The sequence below is a fragment of the Ceratotherium simum genome, chromosome 21 (genome assembly GCF_057802395.1).
Source record: "Ceratotherium simum simum isolate JZ-2026a chromosome 21, ASM5780239v1, whole genome shotgun sequence".
Taxonomy (NCBI): domain Eukaryota; kingdom Metazoa; phylum Chordata; class Mammalia; order Perissodactyla; family Rhinocerotidae; genus Ceratotherium; species Ceratotherium simum.
Window position 1 is genome coordinate 722,942 of NC_141920.1, and position 16,919 is coordinate 739,860.

General features: G+C 63.5%; 1 protein-coding gene across 1 annotated transcript; it reads left to right on the forward strand.

The window, feature by feature from the left end:
* The first annotated feature begins 1,629 nt into the window (after positions 1 to 1,629).
* EEF1A2 (eukaryotic translation elongation factor 1 alpha 2) lies at positions 1,630 to 10,899 on the forward strand. The gene is made up of 8 exons (XM_004430194.3): positions 1,630 to 1,792; positions 3,145 to 3,366; positions 5,059 to 5,238; positions 5,699 to 5,995; positions 7,143 to 7,293; positions 8,693 to 8,949; positions 9,585 to 9,819; positions 10,504 to 10,899. The coding sequence occupies exons 2-8, from the start codon at positions 3,223 to 3,225 to the stop codon at positions 10,629 to 10,631; spliced, it is 1,392 nt and encodes a 463-aa protein (XP_004430251.1). The 5' UTR covers positions 1,630 to 1,792; positions 3,145 to 3,222; the 3' UTR covers positions 10,632 to 10,899.
* The last annotated feature ends 6,020 nt before the right edge of the window (positions 10,900 to 16,919 follow it).

Below are 16,919 nucleotides of genomic sequence, written 5' to 3' on the forward strand. Positions count from 1 at the left end.
TGGGTCTCGCTTTCTCGACAGGGGGTTATTTTTAATTCCTGGCTCCTGTCTGATGCTATCAGCAGCACTGGGACGTGCCAGGTCATCTGGAGCCCCTCCCTGCCTGGGAGGGTCAGAAGTCCTTTGGTTTGTTGGTGCAAACCTCGGTCCCAGGGCAGACACAGGGACAGCCTGACGGGAGGGCCCATTCCCTCCCTGAGACCCTCCTCATGGGCTGGGGAGACCTGCTTGGCCCCAACCACTGCCCTAGCCCCCCCTTTACTTCCTGACATGCTGGGGGTCTCATCTCGGGAAGCTTCCTGTGGCCATCCCCCCGCAGAAGGCGCAGGGCGCTGGGCTTCTGCTCTCACCACTCAACACACATTTCTTGAGACCCTGCCCACCTTCTCCCGGACCCTGGGTCGGTCACAAAGATGAATGAGACACGTGTGTACTCGGGTTCTGAGCTGGGTGGGGACATGGCCATGGGGAGATGTGATAATGGGTGACCTGACAAGATCAGAGGTCCTGGGTCCTCACACAACACACAGCTGCCCCATTCCCTTCCTTAGAACCCAGTTTAGTCATTACCCTGGTCTGCCAGGGACCCTCAGAGACACCCCACTTCCTACAGAATGGGGCTGTCTGTGGCTCCGCACTCTGACCCCCCCAGGGCCAGGAGGAGGGGTCCCCTGGGGCCACAGCCTGGAACTGTGTTCAGGAGCTGATTTGGGGCAAACTCTGCCTGCCTAGGAACCCTTGCCCATGGTGCACACCAGGGCCGCCCTCAATATCGGGGTGCTCTGGGGACAGACTTCAAGTGTTCCCCACACGGAGAGGGGCTCAGGGTGGAAAACAGCCTCAGAGGGAGGCTGATCTGGGGGGATCCGCTGGTGGAGCCTCAGGCCACTTGGCCAAGCTGAGGGGCCCTTGGAGGCACCTTCCTAGGCCATACCATGGGCAGGAGGGGAGAAGCCAGGCTTTGGGGGCCTGCGTGGGCGAGCCCACGTGGCAGGCCCCTGGGGACAGGGCGCCTGGAAGCAAGCAGCTTCCGGGATCCCACTGGGAGGGCCTGCACCCTCTGAGCCACACGGCGGAGACCCTCAGAACAGAGCTTCATTTGTTCACAAGGTACCAACCACACGCTGGGAGATGCAGGCTGGACAGCCACCCAGACCTCCAACCTCAGGGCCCCACAGCCCCCTGGAGCGAGGGCCTGACCCTGACCTGCACCCCCTCCGCACCACCTGCCCATTTGCCGGCCCTGCGGACTGCCCCACCCCTCAGGACCTGCTTCCGTGTTTGCAGTGTCTTTCGCTCCGGCTCTCTCCACCTCTCCTCTCTGCGGGTGTGGCTGAGCCAGGCGTCTCAGCCTCTGCTGTATCTGTGCCCTGTCTCTTCTGCGTTTCTCTCCCGGTGCCTTTCTCCATCTCTGCCCCTCCCTCCTTCCGGGCCTCCCTCTCTCCCTGCCCCCAGCCCTCCGCCCTCCGCCCCCCGCCCGCGTCCGCCTGTTTTTCTCTCCCCGCCTGCGCTCCCTCCGGGTGGGTCTCGTCTCCACGCCTTCGTAGCTCGCTCCCTCGCCGCATCCTCCTCTCGCGTCCCCGTCGCGCCCGCGCGCGTCCGCGGGTCGCCGTCCCCGTCTCCCTGCATCCCTCGCATCCCCGCCCCCGGCCCCGCCCGCCGGTACCGCAATGCCGTACTGCAGGGGCGCAGTGCATTGCGCTCACTCCGTCAATAGGTGGACCCCCTCCTGGAGAGATAAAACCGCCGGCTCCAGCACCGCCAGTCCCTCTGGCTGAGACCTCGGCTCTGGGTAAGGACGCTCGGCCTCCGGGTTCCCACCTCCGCCCCGGCTTTCCGCAGAGGGTCCTTTCCCCGGGGACAGGTCCTGAGGGCAAAGAGGGGCCCCGGCCCCGGGCGAGGCTGTGCTGCTCGCCGCAGAGATCGGCCGCCCACCCCTTGCGCCCGGACCCGGCACCAGGGGTCGGTCCCCGCGGGCGGCCGGGGTTGGGTGGGGGGCACCGTTGTGGCTCTTGTTTACGCGGCGGCGGCGGCCACGGGGGCCGGTCGCCTGGGCTGCGGCGATCGCCCTGCATTGGTGACCTTGGGGCCGCCCGGGGCTCTGCGGGGTTGGGGCAGGGTGGTCAGTGCTGGGGGCTGGTGGGGTCGGGCCGCTGGGGGTGCCCGAGCGAGGGAGCCGGGGAGGAGGAGGCGGTGAGACCTGGGGGACCCTCGCCACCCCACCCCAACCCTGCCTGGGCCCCTGCGGTGTACGCACCCTAGAGTGCTCCTTGTGCCCATTTTCCCTGCCCAGCCAGCTGTCCCCTCCGGGGCTGCCTTGGTTTCCCCATTGACCTCCAGGATGGGGCAGGGGCTATGACTCTGGGCCCTGACCAGAGAGAAGGGGGAGGGGTGCCCCCTTGTCCCCACCAGGCCGAGGGCATCTCTGTTTGGGACCCACTGGGCTTGGCTGTGGGGGCCAGATTCTCTCTCCTCGGGGCAGAGCAGGGACCCCCCCCCCAGCCCCCTGCCCTGCTGTCTGCCCCCTGCCCAGATCTGGAGAGGGCCCGAGCTATTCTGGGTGCCTGATCCGGGCACCGCATTGCCCTGTCGGAGCCCTGGCCCAGCCTGTCTCCCCCGGTGCCAGCCTGCTAGGCAGGGATGAGAGGAAGATGGCGCCGTCCCTGCTTGAGGAGGGGAACAGGGAGCATTGACTATCTCTCCACTGTGGTGGCTCTGTGGGTGGGGGTGGGGTGGGGTACGGCATCCTGGCCCAGGACTCTGGGTGGGGGAGCATCGGGGACAGGGCGTTAGAGAGCTGGGCAGGGTGAGTCATCACCAGGCTCCTGACTGGTCATGGGGCTCCCCCAGCCTGATGCTTCTTGGTCTCTCCAGATGGGGGTTAACCTCTTCCATGGGAGGGGGCTCTGGGGCACAACACCCAGATATTTATGGCCGATTGGACGGTTTGGGCTTGCTGCCTGGCTCAGCTGGGCTAGGCACAGGATTGGGGGGGCTCTTCCCTCCCCACCAAATGTGGGGACTTGGCCTCGGCCTTGGGGGCCATGTCTGTGGGCAGGCATGTGCTCTCCGCCTGTGCAGGGTGTCTTTGCTGGGCTTCCCTCTGAGGCTCTCCATCACCTGTCCCCCCACCCCAACCCACAGAATCAGTGCTCACCATCCCCCTCGTCCTGAGCCAGAGCACCCCAGGCCGTGCCAGCTCCCCCCCATACCCCGGGCAGAATGGGCAAGGAGAAGACCCACATCAACATCGTGGTCATAGGCCACGTGGACTCGGGCAAATCCACCACAACAGGCCACCTCATCTACAAATGTGGGGGCATCGACAAGAGGACCATTGAGAAGTTCGAGAAGGAGGCGGCTGAGGTGAGCCCTGGGGGGCTCTAACCTTTGCCTCCACCGTGAGAATGGGTTCCCACGTGGCAGCTGGGCTGGCACTTCCCCAACTCTGGGGCACGTGGCTCAGGGCAAGAGGGGTGTGAGCCCCAGAGGGCCTTCGTGAGGCAAGCGTGTCTCCCGGGGTCCAGACAGGAGGGGCGTGGTGGGGAGCAGGGGTGGTTCTCCTGAGGGTGTGCTTGGTGGGGGGCGGTGGGATGGCCTGGATTTGCCTGGTGGGGGGGTGGCAGCTGGAGGCAGCATTTCTGCCCTGCGGGGGTCCACAGCAGGCTCTGGGACCCTCTGCCACAATGGACTGGAGAGCCCTGGAGCCTGTCTTTGTGCCCCCGGGGCTGATTTCCTGTGTCCCCAGGGCAGAGGTCTGGGGCTGGAGGTGGCGCTGCCCTCGCTTGTCCCAGGGCTGGGCCAGGACTCAAGGCGGCTATTAATAGCGGATTGATGGGCACCGGGCCCTTCAGCTGCACTTTCTCGTGCCGGGCTGGGGAGGGCTGCTTATCCAGGGTGGCGCCCTTCAGCAAGGGGGTCCTGGTTGCCCGGTGAGGATGAGAGGGCCTGGCTAGCTGACCTCCCCTCTCTTAAGTGAATGAGACCCGGGGTGGGAAGTGGCCACGGAGTGGAGGTCTGGTCTCTGTGACCTCTACCCCCACCCTTGTCTGGGGGACTGTGAGGGTTCTCACCTGCCTGGCAGAGGGGCTGGGGCCGGGGCCCAGGAGGAGCCAGTTGCAGGCCTGGGCTGAACCCTGCCCAGGGAGAAGGTGAGGTGCTCTGAGTACTTCCTCTGGGTCTGGGCCCAAAAGCTGTGTCATTCCCCCCTGCAGGGCAGGCTAGGGGAGGCTGAGGGTGTTCTCGGGGTGTCTGGTTCAGGTCTAGCTGGGTTTTGTCTGGGTGGCTCCTCCTGGAGGGCAGAGCTCTGTCCGTGCACGGCCCTGGCAGGGAGCTGTGCCCAGCTGGGCGGCCAGAACCGCAGCCCTGGCTCCAGGCATGGGGATCTCACTGGGTACTAGGCATAGGTGTTTGCAGAGAGCAGCCCCCTGCCTTGCTGCCCTTGCTCAGGTGGGGCGAGGAAGGGGAGGGTGCCCGGGAGCTGCTTGGAAGCCTTGGCTGCCTGTAGAAAGAGCTGGAAAGCCAGGCCCTCCCTTGCCATCTCATCTACTTTCTTTTTCCTTTAGAAAAAAACCACAGAGGGTTTTTTTGTTTTGACAGCCTGAACCCCAGTGGTGTTGTCCGTCTCTGCCTGAGGCAGGGATCTGGGTGGGCCCTGGCTTCAGATAAAGGGGAGCCATCAGCCAGGGGAGGGGTTTAAATGGTCTGGCGCTTCTCTCCAAGACCTGCTCCCAGGCCCTTGCGCCACCTGCTGGTAGATGCGCAAGTTGCGCCCTTTTAGGCAGTGGGAGGCTGGACCTGGGGAGACAGGATGGCTGAGGCTGGGCAGGGCGGGTGGAGGTCTGGGTGTCCCTCAGAGGTACTTGCATCCGGCTCCTTTGTTCCAGAAATGGGTCCAGAGTCCCAGGGTCCCGGCAGGGCGAGAGGGGGCTGGGGCCTGTCTCCCGCCTCACACCTGGGGCTCTCGACGGTGCCGTGCGGCTCCCACGGCCCAGGGGGACCCGCTGGCCAGGCCGGCTAAGTCCCGGTCTTGCCCTGAGCCGTGCCCCACCCCTCCAGATGGGGAAGGGCTCCTTCAAGTACGCCTGGGTGCTGGACAAGCTGAAGGCAGAGCGGGAGCGTGGCATCACCATCGACATCTCCCTCTGGAAGTTCGAGACCACCAAGTACTACATCACCATCATCGATGCCCCGGGCCATCGCGACTTCATCAAGAACATGATCACCGGCACCTCCCAGGTGGGCGGCGCGTGGGGCACCCATTCAGAGCACCCTCGGCCCGGAGCCGTCACAGGGTGGCTGGTCTCCTGTGCCTCAGCTCTGTCACATTCGCCCCACCTCACGCAGAGCCCCCCCGAATTACTGATTAAGCGCCAGCACCTCAGCCAGGCGGGGTGCCCATGAGGACAGCCAGCACTGTCAGGCCCACCTTCGCAGACAGACAGACAGACACAGAGGCCGGGATGGGGACACCGAGATGTGGGCAGAATTGCAGACAGACGGACCCAGACAATCAGACATTGCTGGGCATTCACACAGACAGACAGACACAGACAGATGGATGAGCCCCCCCCACTGCGCCTAAGGTCCAGACCCCCTAGGCCCCATCCCTGGGCAACTGCCCAGGGCCCTGTCCGCTGCCCAGAGGGCTGGGCGCGAGCTGGGGTCTGGGGCTCACCGTGCCGCACATGCTGGGCAGGCGGACTGCGCGGTGCTGATCGTGGCGGCAGGAGTGGGCGAGTTCGAGGCGGGCATCTCCAAGAACGGACAGACTCGGGAGCACGCACTGTTGGCCTACACGCTGGGTGTGAAGCAGCTCATTGTGGGGGTCAACAAGATGGACTCCACGGAGCCTGCCTACAGCGAGAAGCGCTACGACGAGATCGTGAAGGAGGTCAGCGCCTACATCAAGAAGATCGGCTACAACCCCGCCACTGTGCCCTTCGTGCCCATCTCAGGCTGGCATGGCGACAACATGCTGGAGCCCTCGCCCAACGTGAGTGCTGTGGGGGACCTCTCCCCGAGGCCTGGGCACTGGGTCAGGGCGGGGCTCCCTTAGCCTGTACGAGCGAGCGCGGTATCAGCCTGGCGAGGAGCCCCAGCCTCCCCGGGGACCCAGGGCCGCCTCTCAGCTCAGCCTCCCCACCAGGCCAGCAGCGGCCTCTGAGGCTCCTTCTCTGGCAGGGACACTCCTGGCAGGTGCACAGTGCAGGGGCAGTGGTCGCTGGGGCCCAGGCCCACGTGACCTGTTTCTGGGGGCTCTGCCATGGTGCCGTTAGTTTTCATCTCCCCCAGTAGCCTCCCCGGGGCCCGGAGTGGGTCAGGCTCTGGGTAGGGCCGAGGGCTGGCTCTTTGCAGGTCAGTTGGGAAGCTTGTGGCTCGGGTGGCCTGCATCCCAGGGACTCTGACTCAGCAGGAGGGGATGAATGGAGCCTGGTTGTTTTAAATTTTCGGAACCCTGTTGACCTGGGCTGTCGGGAAGACATGGTCCCAGGAGTGGACCTGGGGCACAGTGCTGCCGGCCCCTCCCTTTCTCCCCGTCGGTGGCTGGTGGGCCAGGGAGCTCTGTGCCAGGCAGCGCTGGCTCTGCTGAGAGGGGAAGCCCTGGGCAGTGATGGGTTGGCTGCACATGGAGGCGGTCAGCTCAGTGGTCTTCTGGGGCCGAGGCTGGTCTCTGTGTGCCTCTGGCTGGCCTTTGGCTGGATTCTGTCCCCTCCTGCCCTGGTGCTTGTCCTGCCCAGCTGGGCTGGGCTGCACACTGGATGCTGGTTCAGAAGCATCAGGATCGTCCTCTGTCTGAGCGCCAGTCTGAGCCCCTGGTCTGAGCAGTCTGGGCCGCACTGGGGGCTCTGCTTCATTATGTCTGTCTTCCTTTCCCAGGGTCTCTCTGTGATGTTGGGAGCGTGGACTGGGGGTCGGGGAGACAGTTCAGCATCTTGATGGGCATGAAGCTACTTAGTGTGAACAGTCAGCCATTAGGCAGTGGAGGGAGTGGGTCTGGGCTCCCCTGCCCCCCAGACCCCCCTCAGGTCAGATGCCTCCACCAGGATTCCTGGAGCGTCCTGGGGAGGCCGTGGGGATGTGGGGCAGCGTAGAGTGGGCACTGTAGTCTCTGTGACTGGTGCCTTCTCCCTCCTGTCCAGATGCCGTGGTTCAAGGGCTGGAAAGTGGAGCGTAAGGAAGGGAACGCCAGCGGCGTGTCCCTGCTGGAGGCCCTGGACACGATCCTGCCCCCCACACGCCCCACGGACAAGCCCCTGCGTCTGCCGCTGCAGGACGTGTACAAGATTGGCGGTGAGTGACGGCTCAGTGCTCGGCACTCGCAGCTCCGCTGCAGGCGCCCATCCCAGCCCACCTCAGCCAGCTCTGCCCCTCAGACCCCTCTCCTGAGACCAGGGTCCCCAACAAGGAGCTGCTGAGGCCAGGTTATTTCTGGGGGACCATCCATCTATCTGTCTATCCCCCTTCCATTCATCCACTCATCCCTCTATCCATCTGTCTATCTGTCCATCCACACATCCATCCACCCCCACACATCCATCTGTCCATCCATCCACCATCTGTCCATCTATCCACCCACCCACCCACTCATCCAACCACCTTTCTGTCTATCCATCCACCCTCATCTGTCCTTCCATCCATCTGTCCATCCATCTGTCTTTCTGTGCATCCAAACTTCCAGCTACCCACATCCATCCATTTATTCATTCATCTGCCATCTATCTATCCATCATCCATCTATCATCCACCATCCATCCATTGTCTTTCTGCCCATCCATCCATCCATCTATCCACCCACCCACACCTACCTATCCATCTGTCTGTCCAGCGTTTGCTGGGGTCTTCCTCCAAGTAAGTGCTCAGCCCTATGCCAGGAGCTGGTGGCACAGGGATGACTCACATATCCCCCTCCCCCCGGGGGTCCCAGTCTTGTGGGGCACATGATTCACTCCAGAAAAGGGAAATGCTGTCATGAGGTGATTTGGAAACCATAAGCAAGTGTGAGGTCCAGGAGGGGTACTGATGGGGACTCCCAGTCAGGGGGCTGTGGCCAGAGATGTTGGGGACCTGTGTGCAGGGCGGGGGTGTCACGCTCACCCAGCACAGAGAACAGCCATCAGCCTCAGTCTCTGTCATACCATAATGCCACACGAGCCTCCATCACAGCCAGGGAGCCGGGGATGGAGCCCCCTCACACCCTGGGGGAGACCAGATGCCCACTGAGCAGCCACACAAGTGTAAGCAGGTCCATGAGAAGTGCGGGGGCACCAGTGCCCCTTTGGGGATAGCCCCCAAGACCAGCAGCATTGGAGCTGGGCTGGGCAATCCCAGGTGGGCTGGTCCTTGACTTGCTCTGATGCCGCCGCCTCACAAGGAGGGGAGGGGACCCACAGGGCTGCCTCTGCGGACAGCTGCCACCTGGGGCAGGGGTGGGACCCCAGGTCCAGATGGCCCCCTCCTTCCCATCTCCCCTCCCTCTGCCCTGCGTTCCTGGGAACTCTCTCTCGTTCAGTGCCTTCTTCTCCTGGTGGGGTTGGGGGGCCTCCCCTTCTGTCTGATCCGCTCAGCGTCTGCCCCGTCCAGGCTCTTTCCTGTCCCCTCACCACCTCCATGCCCAGCGCCCCCACCTGCCAGGGCCGACCAGGGCCACCCAGGTCCTGCCTGCCCCTCACACCCCCTCCTCTCGGCCCAGGCATTGGCACCGTTCCTGTGGGCCGCGTGGAGACAGGCATCCTTCGGCCGGGCATGGTAGTGACCTTTGCGCCCGTGAACATCACCACGGAGGTGAAGTCGGTGGAGATGCACCACGAGGCGCTGAGCGAGGCGCTGCCCGGAGACAACGTCGGCTTCAACGTGAAGAACGTGTCGGTCAAGGACATCCGCCGCGGCAACGTGTGCGGGGACAGCAAATCTGACCCGCCCCAGGAGGCCGCCCAGTTCACCTCCCAGGTGGGCAGCCCGTCCCCGTCCCCCAGGCAGCGCGGGGCTGCCTTCGTCCTCAGTCCCCGTCCCCTGGGCAGTGTGGGGCTGCCTGGCCCCAGCCGAGCACTCGACGCCCCCTAGCCTGGCGCTGGGGTGAACTCAGACCCCGCTTTACAGGAGGGGACTCAGGCCTGAGGGCGCATGCAGGAGGAGCAGACGCCGGTGGGCCCGGGCCTGTCGCTCCAGCCTCACTGAGGTCCCACTTGGGTCCTGAAAACGCTTTTATTAGTTTACTGCCGGAGGCAGCTCTGTAAAACTTCTATCCTCTACGTGTTCACTGCACCCTCATTGATCACCTCTTCGCATGACAGCAGTTGTAAAAATTGGCTTTGAGATATAATTGAGAGGTGATAATCGAGGTCCAATTTTGTCATCCCCCTGCCTCAGCTCTGTTCAGGGTTGACGGGGGAGCTCTGCCTGCTGGATTGCCTGATGCCTAGTGAGGACCTTGGGGTCCGTGGGTGGGTGGGGTGGTTCCCTGTAGCTTGACCTTCCTCCATGTCAGCACTCGGGACCCGGCAGGTGGGCCTGTGACTGGAGCCTCCCCAGCTTTGTTGCCCACCCTGGGCGTGCCTGACAGCCTCGTGTGACTCTGCCCGCAGGTCATCATTCTGAATCACCCCGGGCAGATCAGCGCCGGCTACTCCCCGGTCATTGACTGCCACACAGCCCACATCGCCTGCAAGTTCGCCGAGCTGAAAGAGAAGATCGACCGGCGCTCCGGCAAGAAGCTTGAGGACAACCCCAAGTCCCTGAAGTCTGGCGACGCAGCCATTGTGGAGATGGTCCCGGGGAAGCCCATGTGTGTGGAGAGCTTCTCCCAGTACCCACCTCTCGGTGAGCGGGGAGGCTGGGGGAGGGCAGCCCGGGCTGGCGGCTGCTCCAGGCTGAGAGCAGAGGACATGTGGGGCTGGGGGTGGGGTGGTTGGGGCATCCTCTGCTGTGTTTAGAACTTAGCAGGAGACCCCTGGCCTCCGTCTCATGGAGCACAAGGTGGCCCCCTGGGCAGGCCTGGGATGGTGTCCCCCTCCGCAGATGAAGGCCCCTTAGTGACTCGCCCATGGCCCACAGCTGCTCTAGGGGCAGAATCAGGACTGACGCCCAACCCCAGCCGGCCTGCCCCACAGATACCCATAGGATAACCCACAGACCTGTATAGAGAGCTGCCTTATGCGGGGTGTTGGCTGCCGTCATAGTAGCTAAAAGGGCTACTCTGCCAGGTCTGTTCTAAGGACGTTTCCCGGGCCATTTACTTCCCACAACGACGCCTTGGGCAGGTCCTATGTGCCAGTCATTCCTGCCACCTGAGGAGAGAGAGCCTTACAGGCATTATCGCTTTAGTGTCTCTCACTCCACGAGCTGTGGCCCCACCGCCCTCACCGGAAACAGCCCGCAGGCCCAGGGGCTGGGGAGGATGCTGCGAGCACGAGTGCGCCTGCGCGCTGCATCCCGGCGCCCGGCGGGCGGGGCGGGGCGGGGCCTGGGAGCCCCCCGCCCGCACCTCACGCCCCTTCCCCGCAGGCCGCTTCGCCGTGCGCGACATGCGGCAGACGGTGGCCGTGGGCGTCATCAAGAACGTGGAGAAGAAAAGCGGCGGCGCCGGCAAGGTCACCAAGTCTGCGCAGAAGGCGCAGAAAGCGGGCAAGTGAAGCGCGGGCGCCCGCGGCGCGACCCTCCCCGGCGGCGCCGCGTCCCGCCCCCGGCCCCGCCCCCGGCCCCGCCCCGGAGCCCCGCCCGCCCGCCAGGCGCATGTCTGCACCTCCGCTTGCAAGAGGCTCTCGGTCAGCGACTGGATGCTCGCCATCAAGGTCCAGTGGAAGTTCTTTAAGAGGAAAAGCGCCCCCACCGCCCCGGCTTCCGCGTCCAGCCTTCGACACGCTCAGTGCCTGTTTTACCAATAAACTGAGCGATCCCAGAGCCGTGTGCCTCTGCTGCTGGGTGGTGGGTGCTGCCGCCCTGCTGGGATGGGTAATCTCATTAGGACCCTCTCTCCGGCCCCCCAACACATCCCTAGGCCCTGCGCTCTCTGAAAGCCCCTTCCCGCTCGGGTGTCCTGCCCTGCATTCATCACCCCTGCGGGTGACCTGGCCAGGTGTCCTCCTGCGCTACCCAGGGTGGGTGGTGGGACCCCCGGCTGTGGCCCCGCAAAGGAGGCCGGATCCGAAGTCCAGCTGGTCTGGCTTGCCGTGAGAGGGCTTTGGAGCGTGAGAGGGCTTTGGAGTGGCCCCCGTGGAGGCATCAAGGACAAAGATTTGGTCACTTTGGGTCTGCAGAAGGGGGGCTGAATGTTTTGGGGGTCTCTCTGAGAAGCAGATAAGAACTGAGGGCTCCTCCCCCACAAATGATTGCGTCACACACACGCTGTTCTTCACCCAGGTTCCTGGGCTCCCAGGCCCTGGAAGCCCGGTCTTGCTCTCCTGCCCAGCCGATCATTTGTGGCTGGAGGCAGCACCACATAAGTCCCGGGCTCTCAGCACACCCTGGAACTCCATCTCCAGAAACCCCTGATCAAGCCCTGACCTTGGTCAGCAAGGATGGGGGCAAGGCAGGACCACTCCCCACCCAGCCGTCCCTGCTCCAGGAAAGCAGCCTCTAGCCGTGCCCGGTGTTGCTGCTGCCGACAGCTCAGGGTGGAGGCGAGCAGATCCCTCCACCCATGCTCACAGTGCAGACTTGCCTGCTGGCAGCAGGGGCTGGGCTGCGGGGGCTGCCCCCTGGGTGGGCCGCAGGCCGACCACAGGTCCTGTGGTGTCCGAGTCTCCTAGAGCTGCTGCAACAAACGGCCTCAAGCTGGCAGCTTAAAACAACAGACATGGACTCTCACAGCCCCAAATCCGTATCACTGGGGCCAAATCAAGGCGGTGGCAGGCTGTGCTCCCTCCGCAGGCTCTAGGGGAGGGTCTGTCCTGGTGGCGCCAGAGTTCCTTGCCTTGTGGCCCCATCGCTGAATCTCTGCCTCCACGGTCACATGGTCTTCTCTGTGTCAAACCTCCCTCTGCCTCCCTCTTGCAAGGATACCTGTGATTGCACTGAAAGCCCACCTGGATAAACCTGGACCGTCTCATCTCTAGATCCTTCCTTTAGTCACCTTTGCCAAACCCTTTCTTGCCACCCAGGTCACATCACAGGTTCTGGGGTTTGGGGCAGGGAGTCTTTGGGGGTGTATCCAGCCCATGACACTGGGTGAAGGTGGAAATGCCGCAGCCTCGTGAGGGGCAGTGCGACTTGCTGGGAGGCATGGGTGCCCTGGGTCAGAGGTGCCCGTGGAGGGGCGGCTGGTCCCAGCATGAAGGGGGAGGAGGACGGGAAGGAAGACCCCTTAGCCAGGCAGAGTGAGGTCTGGGATCCACTTCCAGGGGGCGGTACTGTCAGCCCACAGACCCATATGGGAAGGGTCTGGGCTGACTCACAGGGGCCTCCAAGGAGGGCGGCCTGAGGTAGCAAATGCAGACCCAAGACGCCCAGTCAAATGTGGATTTCAGATGAACAGCGGACAACTTTTTAATATAAACATGTCCCATTCAATAGTTACACTGAAAAAGGATTTGTTGTTTATCTGAGGTTTATGTCTGACTGTGGGGTCAGGCCACCCTACCTGAGGAAGCCCAGTGTTCCCTGCCGCTCTCCTGGGCCCCTAGCCCGTCCCGGGCCTCGCTTGGGCCACCATCGCTGGTGAGAGGGACCTGGTGTGACCCTGCAGAGCCGGTCTGCCCCAGGAAGTTGTCCTTACACACTTGGCCCAGTTAGAATTGGGGTCAAACTGAAGAAAGATGTCAGCCTGAGACAGGGTTAGAGTGGAAACCAGGCTGCCCCGGGGCCCAAGGAAGCCCCCTCCATGGTCCCTGAGGGGCCCTCATGCTCCTGTCTGGTCACTGTTGCAAAGTCTGGCCCCCTCTGGAACCCTGGTCACCTGGACGCCGAGGGTGTGGCCATGTCAGCCTGTCCTCCCACCAGAGGTCTGTGCTGGGGCCACACCGCCTGCCCTCCAGGTGGACACGTTTCTGGGATGGGGGCACAGGTCTCCCAGGATGGCATGAGGACAGAGGTGGGAGCACTTCCTCATTCCCACCAGAGTCCGTGGCAGATGAGGGTCCCAGCTGTGGCGGAGGGTGTGTCTCTGGGGAGGGTCTTCGGCCTTGAGCCCCCCTTCCTGGGTGGGGTGATGAAGGCAGGCCCAGGAAGGTCCGAGCTCCTGGGTCTGACGCCTGGCGGGGCTCCGGGCCTCACTGCACCCCTGGTGCCAGGCTCAGGTGGGGTCCATGGGGCGGGGAGGGGGACAGTTAAGGGGAGAGGCAGAAATCTGGGACCTCGGCCTGGTGGGGACATGCAGTAGCTCCCAGTGTCCACGTGGGGGCAGCACACGCAGACACCTCTCCCAGAATTTTCCCGCTGACCTCGGGGTGGGGGCGCCCCTGCATCCAGCACACTGCTAGCTGGGGGTGGGCAGGGGCCCGGGGTCTCTGGGCTGTTCCTGGAGCCGCCCACACTCAGCGGGAGGGGCTTTGGCTTCTGAGGGACGGAGGACACTGACCACACCTTGGGCCCGAGAGAGAAAGGGGGCGACATGTCCTATGGCCAGGGGGGACCAGGGGGACCCGGGCAGAGCCCTCGCGGTGACCTCTGTGCCATCGTTCTCACCCTGCCCGTATCTGTGGACATTTAGTGTCCCGGAAATGAAAACAGAAATATTAAAAAGCCCTGGAGCGGCTGGTCACACGTCACAGGGCCTCCGGAAAACTCCGCCGTACAAGAGAGAGCAGGAGAGGAGTGGACGGCGCCTGGGCATTGTCGCGAAAGCAGTTTTGACCTTGAGGCCTCTGGAAGGTTCTTGGGCCCTGGGGCGCCTGGATTGGACTTTGAGAACCACCAATCTTGACCGCAGTCCCGGCAGCAGGTTCGAGTCTCGGCTCCACCCGCTACACGCCAGACGGGGCAGGTGGTGCGGCTGCGCAGTGGCACCTGCCCCGGGGGGAGGGGTAGATGAGCTGTGCGGTCAGGTGCTTGCACGCGCAGTGCGGTCCAGCTCCCAGAGCAGCCACCGGAGTTGGGCTGGGCCGGCAGGGGTGAGATGAGGCGCAAGCTCAGGGCCTAGAGTGGCTGGGGGCCTCCCTCTGGTCCAGGGGTGGGTGGGCCCTTTCCTACCGCGGGCGGGCAGGGGAGCAGGGGCAGCGGGCGGACTCCACGGGGCCTGGGGGGAGTCAGCTTGGGGAGCCCCGTGGGCAGCTGGAAGGGCGGTGGACAGGTGAGGGCGGGCATCACAGCCAGGACAGTGCCCCTGGGGCAGGGGCACAGCCTCAGGGCCAGGGGCCGAGTTGGGGACGCAGACCGGCGCTCACACCAGGAGGACGGAGAGTGGAGAGCCGCTCTGCCTGCCGCCACAGGGCTGGTGCTGCGCCTAGGCTGGGGAGGCCACCACTGAAGCTGCGGCCTCAGGCCGGGTGCTTCTACCCTCTGCTGGGCCGGTGAATAATTTAGAGCAGGATCCGCCAGGACCTGGTTGGCAGCTTCACCCTGCACTTAGGGTGCCTCTGACAAATGCATGTGTCCGTGAGGCTGCGGGGTCCTGCTGAGCTGGCCGAATCTGATCTGGCTCCTGCCCTTGTCTCCCACGGCTCCCGGCACCCTCTCCGCAAGGCAGGAGGCACCTTCCCACCCTCCCCCAGTGTCCAAGGTGGCCCTGGCCGTGACAGTCCTGTGTCTGAACAGTGGCTTCAGACTCCAGCGGCGGGACCCCGGGGTTTCTCCCTAGGGAGTGACCGTCCTTGTGGGTAACTGGGTGTGTCTCCTCCTGGGCGCCCTAGTGTGTCTGAGTGAGACCGTGGGAGTGCTGGATTACATGCGTGCCCCTGGTGTGTGTACCCAGCGTAGGCTGTGCATATGTGTGTGCGTGTGACCTGGATGTGGAACTGTGCGTATTTGTGTGTGGCTGTGTGGAGTGCGGGGAGACTTGGTGGGGTGTCGTGGAGCCCTTGGGAGCTGGGGCAGTGAGTGTGCGTGTCTGCGTGTGCACACACGTGTCAGTGCCTGCGGGCGTGTGTTTGTGCATGTGCACACATGTATGTGTACGTTGGCACAGCTGTGCATGTGTGTATGCATGTGCATTTGGATGCGTGTGTTTTTGCGTGCTCAAGAGAGAGAGCATGTGTATGCACATATGTGCATGGGTGTGTGCATGTGTGTGTGTGCGCCTGCGAGCACATGTCTCGGCTCTGCCTGCACTGCTGGCTGGCTGGAGTCAGGGCTGAGCCCCTGGCAGGCGCCCGAGGGTGACTGGACCCCGCAGCGCTGGGCAGCTTTCCCTGTCCGGCAGCCGTGCAGAGAGAAGCTAGCCAGGCGGCTGGACTGCCCGGGGTATCAGGTCCAGGCTGCTCCTGACTCCGCGGGGGGGGGGGGGTCAGGGAGGAAGGGAGCACGGAGTCTGGAGGACCAGCGGGGTGCTGGCTGCCTTCCTGGCTTCAGTCGCTGCTCCTGGTGCCTCACTGTGGGGTTGGCTGGGAGAGGAGGTGGAGGAGGGCCGGGGGTAGCAGTGACACAGGAGTAGCTTAGATGTGGACTCGTCGGCTGGGAGCCCAGCCGGGGTTGCTGCCGCCATGGAGGTCCCATCAGCCTCAGCACCCCAGGGTCTGGGCCTGGACTGTGGGCTGAGTGGGGGCCCGAGGCAGGGGTGGTGGAGGAGCCAAAATGGGGAAGAGGCGAGAGAGCATCCAGGCCCTCCTTGTCCGGGGTCCACCCTGGGCAGAGTGGCGGGCCTGGAGGGGTCAGTGGGGCAGGGACCAGATCATGCTCTTTGGCCATCTCCCTGAAGATGCATGGGGAAGCGGCCCCAGATTTGTGACCTGTCAGGGAGGCTGGCAGCTCTGGGTGGGAGGGGAGCCCTGCGCTGGCAGGCTCTGTGGAGGGGGAAGGGCTGTGGGCTGGGCTGGTGGCAGGCCTGAGTGCCTGATGGGCCCAGCTCCCTGGCCCAGAGAGCCCACCCTGGGTTCTGGTGACGAGGACCATCACCAGCCGCCATTTGAGGCTGGGCCCTTCGAGCCAGTTGGGACTCCCGGGTTCCAGGGCTCAACTGCCTGGGAAGTGGGGGCCAGTGCTGAACTGAATGGGGAGTCAGAGGACACACTGAGGGAGGGAAGGGGGTGGGGAAGAGGGGCCATGCCCCCAAATCCCATGGGGGATAAAATTTCCCTTTCCATCTCCTAGCCTCTGAGCAAACCTCTTGCCCTCAGTGGGCAGGGCCTGGACGGGTGACCCTTTAGGGTTGGGGTCTGTTTAAATGGCTCCTCCTTGTGCCCCAGCTCTTTCAGAAGGCTGCGGCTGCCTCCACTGAGGTTGGGGTGGGGGCTCCTGAGACATTAGGTGCCTTTGGTGTCCTCTGTGTTCCCTTTCTTTACTCCGTGTGTCTCCCGACATCCAGGGTCTTCATCTTGAGTGTGGAGGAAGGCAGTGAGTATTGGAAATGCAGTGTACTCAGAGCTGGCCCTGGAATTGACTCGCTTATTTTTACTTTCATGCTTATATAATGCTTATTCATGCCAGGCATTGTTCTAGATGCTTTATAAACCTTAATTCACTGCACTGTTGTAACAATCCTGTGATGTGTTTATCACTATTTTTATCCCCATTTACAGGCAGAGAGACCGAGGCACTCCTGGAGAGGCCCAGCAGCTTGTCCAAAGTCACCACGTGAATTAAGCTGGTAAGCTGGGAGACACAAGGGAAACCTCCATTGTTCTGTGATGGTGTAGAGGTAGCATTCTGTCATCAGGCTAGAAGACAGCAACGTGGAAGACGTGGAGTTACTTTGTTGAACTCCGATGATGAGCCCATCCTGTTGCCACCTGGCAAGTGCGGCCCTCACACAGATGCTGGCCCACCCAAATCCCTTCCTGGGGGAGGGGCTTGTCCCCCTTCCCAGCATCCCAGACTCTAGCCTCCTTTCC

Excerpts from the sequence above, each read along its gene's own strand:
- EEF1A2 (XM_004430194.3), top strand. The coding sequence starts at position 3,223 with ATGGGCAAGGAGAAGACCCACATCAACATCGTGGTCATAGGCCACGTG. Across the intron at positions 3,367-5,058 it reads TCGAGAAGGAGGCGGCTGAG|ATGGGGAAGGGCTCCTTCAA; the intron begins GTGAGCCCTGGG and ends CCACCCCTCCAG. Across the intron at positions 5,996-7,142 it reads TGCTGGAGCCCTCGCCCAAC|ATGCCGTGGTTCAAGGGCTG; the intron begins GTGAGTGCTGTG and ends CCTCCTGTCCAG.